Source organism: Diorhabda sublineata, chromosome 1, assembly GCF_026230105.1.
Source record: "Diorhabda sublineata isolate icDioSubl1.1 chromosome 1, icDioSubl1.1, whole genome shotgun sequence".
Taxonomy (NCBI): Eukaryota; Metazoa; Arthropoda; class Insecta; order Coleoptera; family Chrysomelidae; genus Diorhabda; species Diorhabda sublineata.
In genome coordinates this window covers 11,246,557-11,256,749 of record NC_079474.1, presented here as the reverse complement: position 1 = coordinate 11,256,749, position 10,193 = coordinate 11,246,557, and the positions used below count along the sequence as shown (strand labels likewise).

General features: G+C 32.4%; 1 protein-coding gene across 1 annotated transcript; it reads left to right on the top strand.

The window, feature by feature from the left end:
* The first annotated feature begins 70 nt into the window (after positions 1-70).
* On the top strand, positions 71-9,531 carry LOC130452426 (puromycin-sensitive aminopeptidase). The gene is made up of 8 exons (XM_056791705.1): positions 71-568; positions 1,973-2,193; positions 2,254-2,457; positions 3,236-3,520; positions 5,598-6,157; positions 8,094-8,590; positions 8,644-9,015; positions 9,072-9,531. The coding sequence occupies exons 1-8, from the start codon at positions 155-157 to the stop codon at positions 9,399-9,401; spliced, it is 2,883 nt and encodes a 960-aa protein (XP_056647683.1). The 5' UTR covers positions 71-154; the 3' UTR covers positions 9,402-9,531.
* The last annotated feature ends 662 nt before the right edge of the window (positions 9,532-10,193 follow it).

The window sequence follows — 10,193 nt, the reverse complement described above, 5'->3', positions numbered from 1 at the left end:
GTAAACGAAGCGATCCACTATATATGTATGAGTTGTTGGTTGCCTACATTTAGGTAGCCGTCTCCGTAAAATATTAAAGTAAACAAACGTGCTTCTGTCATTTAACCTCAAATGTTTCAACTAAATTACAAGTCATCTCACGCATATAATTTTAATGTCATCAAAAATATTGACTGAACTAGTTGTCAAGAAATTTTTAAACGCTTCGTACAAATTCTCGACTTACAAAGGAAATAAAAATTTGTGTAATCATAAAGTACCGTTAGGAAAGCAAAGGAGAAACGTCCCTGGCCCTGTCCCCTTCAAAAATCGTCGCACGGATCGCCTGCGCTTGCCGCAATCGGTTGCTGTGTCAGTGGGGCGAAGTCAACATTGTAGTGAGTGGATTAGTTGTAGTAGTAATAGTACGAGACATTTCATCGCTGTACAGAAAACCTCGTCAAATATGCCACAAGGAAAACCATTCGAAAGATTACCTCAAAATGTTAAACCTAAACACTACCGTTTATCTTTAGTTCCAGATTTGAAAACGTTGTTGTTTCGGGGAAGTGTTTCTGTTGAAATTGAGGTAGGTCCTTTTTTAACCATATGCCGGTTTCTATTTAACGAAATTTATTGTAAGTGCATGGTTTTCAAGGTTGCTTATGTTTATATATTATTAGTGACTTTGTTTTTCTAAATTTGTGATGGAGTTATTTCTGTATAATTATTGTCCATTTTCATACAGATAAGTCTCGTATTATCTTATCTAAAACGTCTCTGGGTATTTTCCATTATCTCGTATTATATATTTCACTTATCATAACCTAATTTTTAATAATGTAATCGAGTGGTGCAGATATATACAGTGTTGCTCAAAATATAAACAATACTGGTTTACGAAATAAATTGTAATAAAAATAAAACACACCTTTATTGGTTTTAACTACTGTCTATTCATTTATCGATAGAATAAGCAATCATTAACAATTCTTTTGGTATGTATACTTTCTTCAAGCACCTTGCTTGTATGTTAATCGAACCAACTCGTATTGTTCAAGGAAACTATTTATTATTTTTTTTTAATTAAACTTGAACTACCATCGACCTAGTAAAATAACGATATTATAAATAATTTTGAATTAATTTGGACATTTTTGTGACTTATCAAAAATACACATTGAATTCGACTATAACATAACCTATAAAATCATTTTCATATATTTTTTTAATATTGTTTGTTATTTTTAAAATGATTTTTTTGATGAATATTGAATACTGATATTTTTTTAAACAAATTATCCTCTGATAGTCTTTTTTTCGCTATCAATTCGGGTTGATTCATTAAAATAATATATAATACCACTCCTGGTGGAAATTGCGTCATAAACCAGACGCCATATTGGAAATAATGGCTTGCATTAGACAAAATGGCGGGAGAGATCATCTTGTCATCGATATTCATGCGCAGCTAGAAATTGTGCGATGGTAATTTATAATTATATGTTCCTAGTGAGGATTTATGATTCTTTTCTACAAATCAACTGTATTTTTGTTCATATTTGTAGTTAAAACAAACGTTAGGTAGTTCACAGAGCATAATAATATCAAACTTGATATAAAATTTATTGTTAATATACAATATAACACAATGTGATGTCGAATTGTTGACGTAATTACTACAAATTTTGAGGTTATGTATTCTAGTGAGTCACCACATACCAATTTGAACCAACATCTATATTATTTCTTCATTTTTAGATTGTATAAAATTGATTAAAGTCCTGGTAAGATTTTGAATCAATTCCTAATTAATATCATCAATTTTAGATCTTATTTTTATTACTATATCTACCTCAAGTATTACATTATCCTGATTTATTTCACTTTTAATAGTCCTGTTAACTTCTTAAGGTGGATTTAGATCCTTTGCAATGTAGGTTATGTTTTATGCTACTTCGGATCTCAGGTATGAGTTAATAAATTTTTTTAGGTTCTAACCAACACCGATACTATTGTACTTAACGCACTAGACTTAAAGTTGCACGAGGTGACTTTAAAAGACGACAAATCCTTAAAACCGGGTCAAGTAACATTATGTACAGAAGAAGAAACTGCCATTTTGAAATTTCCGTCACAAATCACCCCAGGTTCTTATATTTTAGATATATATTTCACTGGGGAAATCAACGAAAAAATGAAGGGGTTGTATAGGTGAGTTGTATAATACTCAATTTCCAGCGCAATCAGTATCAGAGAGGTTTGTTTTTGTAGGAGTAAATATGTGAATCAAAAGGGGGTTGAAACTTACGCGGCCGTTACGCAGTTTGAGGCTACGGACGCGCGTAGATGTTTTCCTTGTTGGGACGAACCGGCCCATAAAGCTACTTTTGATATAAGTCTCACCGTACCCAAGGATTTAGTCGCCTTATCAAATATGCCAGTAAAAACTAGCCAGCCAGAAGGTGATCTCATTAAGTAAGTAAATATTATTCGCCTCAGCCATTACTTTTGAAATACCCTGTACGAGCATATCAGAAATTTTATCATCAAAGTGGTCGTAATTTTTGATATTAACTGTATTAACGTTTTGGGAATGGCATTATTGTGATGGTCATTACTTTTGAAATTACCTAGACGAGCATTTTAGAATCAAAGTGGTCGTAATTTTTGAAATTAACTGTATTAACGTTTATGGAATTTTATTATTGTGATGGTCATTACTTTTGAAATTCCCTGTACGAGTATTTCAGAATTTTTTAAAATCAAAGTGGTCTTAATTTTTGAAATTAACTGTATTAAAGTTTTGGAAATTATATTTTTGTATTGGTCATTACTATTATTTTTGAAATATTTCGGACATTTTTTTATTAAGATGGCAATAACTTTTGAAATTTTCTGTAGGAACCTTTTGAAATTTATCGGATCACAACTGTTGAAACACTACAAATATTTTGCAAAATTCATAATTATAGTGGTCATCATTTTTGAAACTCTCTATTTGAAATTATCGTATTAATACGATCACAACTTTTGAAATACGAATATAATTATAGTGGTCATAACTTTTAAAACTCCCTATACAAACGTTTCAGAAATTTCATTTTCTCGTTCACTATTTTTGAAATCCTCTTTATAAAAATCTTATAATTATAGTGCACACTTTTGTATGAATATTTACGAGGTGCTACCAAAAGTAGTATTGGCATTGTAACAAAAAGTATAAAGGTTGTCCCATTTTTTAAACAAATTTCAGATATAATTTTGAAACTACGCCAATCATGTCGACATATTTAGTAGCGGCGGTTATAGGCGAATACGATTACGTAGAAGACAGATCGAGCGATGGTGTTCTCGTAAGGGTTTATACCCCTAAGGGAAAAACCGAACAAGGTTTATTCGCCCTGGAGGTAGCCACGAAAGTTTTGCCTTATTATAAAGAATATTTCAATATTGCATACCCGTTACCGAAGATCGATTTGATTGCTATAGCTGATTTTAGCGCCGGGGCCATGGAGAATTGGGGCCTAGTTACTTATAGGTGAGATTCTTTTATTTCTTATTTTTTATTTTATTGGAAAATTAGATATTTTATTGATGCATTTATGGATATGTAATTATCGACTGTTTTTTTTTCTAATTAAAATAGTTGTGAATTATTTAACGATTGCATTATTCAATGTCAAGGTTCTATGTGCGATTTCCGTTAATTTTTTTTCTCAACTCATCGTCACGTTTCCTTAGCAGAACTGATGATAGACATAGGCGGGGAAAGTTATAAAAACGAGGGGGTTTATTATATAAGAATATATTACCATAAAGAATCTTTAATTTGAAATAATTATTTTCCGTAGTATCTGAAATAGAGTTAAATTTGGCAACATAGTATGTTCTTATTTCACCGTAGCAGGTACGTTTAAAATTATACAGGGTAATTTAGAGATGTTTTACAAATTTACAAGGTGATTTTGGGAGGTCATATAATAAGTACTGTTATGAAAATATATAGGGTGATTCAACAATCTTTTTAAAAAAAATTCAACATTATTTAAAAAATTGGAGAGTATACAAGACGATTCAAATAGCTTTTAAAAATATACAGGATGATTGTAGAATTATTTATATTAGGTGGTTAAGTCGAATTTCGAAATATACCAGGTAATTTGGAGTTTTGAAAATATACAGGATGATGTAAGGAACAATTATTTTATACAGGGTAATGCGATGAGCTTTGAAAATATACGAGGTTAGGTTCAAGAAGCGTTCGAAAATAGTATTTCAGAAATGTACAGAAATTTTTTAGGAATGTTGAAAAATATACAGGGTCGTTAAAAGAGCTTTCAAAGATATACAGGGTAGTTCTTTGAGTTTGAAAAACCGAGCGATGTAAGATTTTAAAAATTTACTGAACTATTTGAGGAACTTTCAAAACCATACAGGGTGTTAAAAAAGAGAGAAAATCTTTCAAAAATATAATGGGCGATTCAAATAAATTTTAATTATATACAGGGTAATTTGAAAAGTTTCGATTATTATAAAGTTCGTTATAAAATTGAGAGATAATTGAAAGTATATAAGCTTTCAAAGATATACAGGGTAATGTAAGAAACTTACAATTATTTTATACAGGGTAATGCGATGAGCTTTGGAAATATACGAGGTGATTTGGAAATTGAAAATATTCAAAATTCACAAATGTACATGGTGATTCAAGAAGCGTCCGAAAATATACTAGGTGATTTGAAAGTATTTCAAAAATGTACAGAAATATTTAAGGAATGTTGAAAAATATATAGGGCCGTTAAAAGAGCTTTCAAAGATATACAGGGTTGTTCTTTGAGTTTGAAAAACCGAGCGATTTAAGATTTTAAAAATTTACTGAACGATTTGAGGAACTTTCAAAATCATACAGGGTAATTTGAAAAGTTTCGATTATTATAAAGTTCGTTATAAGATTGAGAGATAATTAAAAATATATAAGCTTTCAAAGATATACAGGGTGATTCAAGAAGTTTTCATAAATATACAGGATGATGTAGGGAACTTAATAATTTTTTTATACAGGGTAATTCGATGAGCTTTGAAACTATACGAGGTGATTTGTAACCAATTTGGAAATATTCAAGATTCACAAATGTATACAGGGTCGTTAAAAGAGCTTTTAAAGATATACAGGGTAGTTCGTTGAATTTGAAATACCGAAGGATTCAAAATTTTGAAAAAGTACAGAATGATTTTAGACATTTTTAAAATTATATAGGGTGGTAAAAAAAGAAGGAAAGCTTTCAAAAATATAATGGGCGATTCAAATAAATTTTGATAATATACAGGGTAATTTGAAAAGTTTCGATTATTATAAAGTTCCTTACAAGATTGAGAAAATTTTTAAAATATATAAGCTTTCAAAGATCTACAGGGTGATTTAAGGAAATTTTGAATATATACGGGTTAAAAATCGAAAATTTTCAAAAATACAAAGGTCGATATGAGCTTCAGAAGTTGTACAGGGTGCAATAAAAAAGCATACGAGGCGATTTGATGTTGATAAATATACAAGGCGGATCGTATTTTTTCCAAAAAAAAAACAAACTTCACTTGAATATCGAATTCGCTTTCAGGGAAACTTGTTTACTAGTCGATCCCAAAAACACTTCCGCCGTTAGAAAACAGTGGATAGCCCTTGTAGTCGGTCACGAATTGGCCCACCAATGGTTCGGTAATCTGGTAACGATGGAATGGTGGACCCATTTGTGGTTGAACGAAGGTTACGCCTCCTTCGTCGAATTCCTCTGCGTCAATTTCCTCTTTCCCGAATACGACATTTGGACGCAATTCGTCAACGATTCCTACATCAAAGCATTGGAATTGGACAGCCTGCAAAATTCCCATCCCATCGAAGTGCCCGTAGGCAATCCATCGGAAATCGACGAAATATTCGACGATATCAGTTACAATAAAGGGGCGTCGGTTATTAGGATGTTACATCATTATATAGGCGACGAGGATTTCAGGAAAGGCATGAATTTGTATTTGACCAGGTATCAATACAAAAATACTTTCACGGAAGATTTGTGGGCGGCGTTGGAGGAAGCCAGTAAAAAACCGATTGGCGACGTCATGTCCACGTGGACGAAACAAAAAGGATTTCCCGTCGTTAAAGTTTCACAAAAATCTGCAGGTAAGCCAGAGATTTTTCGCTTTTTTCAATCACACCATAATTTCCTTTCCTTAATTAGTTTTTTGTTTTCAAATTATAATAGAATTTTGTGTTATTCAAACTTTTTTCGACTCCCTCCTGTATTGTGCGCATCTTTTTTCAACCTCTCAATTTAGTTTTGGTTTCGTTGGAATGAAATTTTATATATCATACGTTTCGACATAATTTGGATCGAAATATTTTTTTTTTCACATTATTTTTCACTATTCCATTTTTTTGATTCGCCGCCCTATACCGTAGAATTACTTTTTTTTACCCCTCAATTTAATTTCGATTTCATTTTTATGATATTTATGTATTAAATTATAAATTCTCGAACGCGCCCTGTATTATGTGAGTCAATTCTCTATTGTTCTTATCGGAAACCCTTTATTTGATTTTCGAAATTTTTTTTCGCAATAGTACATAAAATTGTATTTATTCAATCTTTTTTACTCCCCCTGTATGTATCATCCAATTTTCTCCTATTTTCACATCCCTTAAATGTTCTTATGCCAAATTAGAACTTAATATTGTATTTTATATCAAATTAGAACATAAAATAGTATTTATCTAGTCTTTTTAAAGCCCCCTGTTCTGTGTAATCACATTTTTCCAACCCCTTTAAATGTTCTTATGCCAAATTAGAACATGATATTGTATGTTTTCCATCTTTTTGACTCCCCCTGTACTGTATCATCCAATTTTTTCTTATTTTCCAGCCTCTTAAATGTTCTTATGCCAAATTAGAACATAATATTGTATGTTTTCCATCTTTTTGACTCCCCCTGTACTGTATCATCCAATTTTTTCTTATTTTCCAGCCTCTTAAATGTTCTTATGTCAAATTAGAACATAATATTGTATGTTTTCCATCTTTTTGACTCCCCCTGTACTATATCATCCAATTTTCTACTATTTTCCAATATTGTATTTATTCCATCTAATGAGTAGCCCTAATTGTATTATCACGCGTGTAACCCCTTTTTACCTATTAATTAAGTTTTGATTTTTTTTTATGGAAAATTTCGTTTAGTTATACGTTTCGACTCGCCCTGTATTTCATTTCAACTACATAATTTAGTTTTAAATTATTTTCATATACGAAAGCCGTTCAAAAATTATTGTACCTGTAACGTACGAATGTAAGTCATTATATGTATACGAGGGTTATGTAATACATGTACGAGGACTGTGCAGAAAGTAACGGATTTATTATTATAAAATTCGTTGTATGCATACCACGCTTTTCTAAAAAGGAAGCGAACTTATCATCTATGAATAATATAAAAGTGAAATATATACGAGAATAGTGGAGAAATTAACAAATATAAAAACCTTATGTATACGAGGTTGATTTAAAAAGGAAATCATCTTCGAATATTAAATATTATATACGAGGATTGTGCGAAAGTTAACGAACCACGAATATAAAAAACATATGAATATGAGGGTCGTTCGAAAAGTAAACGAACCTACCATCCACGAACATTAAACTTATACGAGGATTGTCTAAAAAGTACAAGACTCTAGACATCTACTAATTAAAAGTAACTACGAAGTATACGAGGATGGTCGAAAATACAAGGATTGTGCAGAAAGTAACGGATTTACGAATGTATAAACCGTTATATGTATACGAGGGTTATCTGAACTGTAACTGACTGACACTCTACGAATGTATAAGTCGTTATTTGTATACGAGGGTCGTCTGAAATGTAACTGACTTACGATCTACGTTTATAAAAATCGTTGTATACATACGGGGGTTGTTTAGAATCAACGGAATTTCAATATATGAATATATAAGTCGTCATACGTATAAGAGGGTCGTTTGAATTGTAACGGATTTATGATCTACGAATATAAATGTCGTTTAGATAGATGTCTACATAGTAACCGATTATACCGATTTCAGGTGACGGGGGCGGAATGAAATTGACTCTGTCACAAACAAAATTCACCGCCGACGGATCGAATTCTAGTAACGAAAATTATTTATGGATGATCCCTATATCTATATCTACCTCTAAGAACCCTTCCAAAGAAATCGTCAGCACCGTTTTGACGACTGAAAACACCGATGTAATTGTACCTGACGTGAACGAAAACGATTGGATTAAAATAAATCCGGGCACGATAGGTTTTTACAGGACTCAATATCCGCCGGAAATGTTGAAGAAATTCATACCGGCCATAAGGGATCGCACCCTACCTCCCTTAGATAGATTGGGATTGTTGGACGATTTATTCGCGATGGTGAAAGCGGGTCATACGAGTACGGTCGAGGTGTTGAAATTATTGAAAGCATTCGAAGACGAACCAAATTACAACGTATGGAGTTCCATAGGTAACATATTGGAGAGATTGGGTCAGCTGTTGGGCCATACGGATTACGAAGAAAATTACAACAAAGTAAATAAATCCGATGAATCGAATCTGAACGTATTATAATCTTGTATTTTCAGTATCAGAAGAAGTTGTTGGACAAAGTTTACAATCGATTAGGTTGGACGCAGAAATCCGGCGAAACTCACTTGGATACGTTGTTGAGGGGATTGGTTTTAGGTAAATTGGCTTGGTTGGATCACGGATCGAGTATATCCGAAGCGAAAAAGAGATTTTCGGATCACGTATCGAATCGGGAAGTTTTATTGGCCGATCTTCGTAGCGCTTGTTACAAGACGGTTTTGCGGGCCGGCGGCGTTGAGGAATTCGACGTTTTATTGAAATTGTACAGAACCAGCGATCTACACGAAGAAAAAGATCGTATCAGTAGGGCGTTCGGTGCTACCAAAGATCCGATTTTGTTGAGGAGAGTTTTGGAATTCGCCATGTCGGTAAGTCGTTTATCTATCCATAACGAGATTAGATTTTATTTTTGTTTTATTCGCAGGATGAAGTTCGTTCTCAGGATACCGTGTTCGTTATAGCTTCGGTGGGTTTGAGTAGTAACGGGAGGGATATAGCTTGGCAATTTTTCAAGGATAATTGGCCCAAGATCAACGATCGCGTTACGGGGCAACTTTTAACCAGATTGATCAAATATTTAACGGAAAATTTCGCTAGCGATGAAAAGGCTTCGGAAGTCGAAAGGTTTTTCACTGAACACAAAGCTCCAGGTACTGAAAGAACGGTACAACAGTCGATTGAAACGATCAAATTGAACGCGGCTTGGTTGAATAGAGATTCGGCGGCCATTAAAACTTATCTCAGTACTATTTGAATTTTGATTTTTATGTTGTTGGAACGTATGCCAGTGATTGTACCTATTTTGTTGATAAATCAGTTTTTTTTTGTAATTATTAGTGCATGCTATAGCTAAATATATAATTGTACTTATTTTGAAAAAAGAATTGTTTCTTTTTCTTGTCATTTCCTCACTTATATCGTATAGTTCATGTGTCAAGAAGAATATACATAAACTTTATTATGAAAAGAAAGTTGGATACGTTGTAACTTAATCTTAAAATTGAAAAATTTGGAGGTGATTCGACACTTTTAGGAGAAAATCTATCCTGAAACTGACATAACCTAACAAAATATGACTAAAATCACTCAATAAACACTAAATGTAACATAGTCTAACTTAATTATCATCAAATGTGATAGAGTGCTACTAAATCCACATTAAATATGACCAAAGCCTACTTAATTTGAGCTAAATGTCACTTAATCATTACTAAATGCACAGTGAATATGTCCTAAGTTCACTTCATCCACACTAAATGTGTACTAAGCTAACTAAATGCACTCTAAATGTGATCTAAACTGACAATTCATACTAAATGGGATCTAAGCTCACTTAATGTTATAAAACCCAACTTAAAACACACTAAAGTGGACCTTCATAGTTACATCGGGTTGATGTAACCGTGTAATCTACCATATAACATAAACGTCAATTTCAAAATTAAAAGAAGAAGACTTCCAAACTGTCAACGTAAAACATAAAGAATGTAGGAGGAAATTTAGTTTATAGACAAATAATAGGATGTGAATGCGAAGTATATTTAAT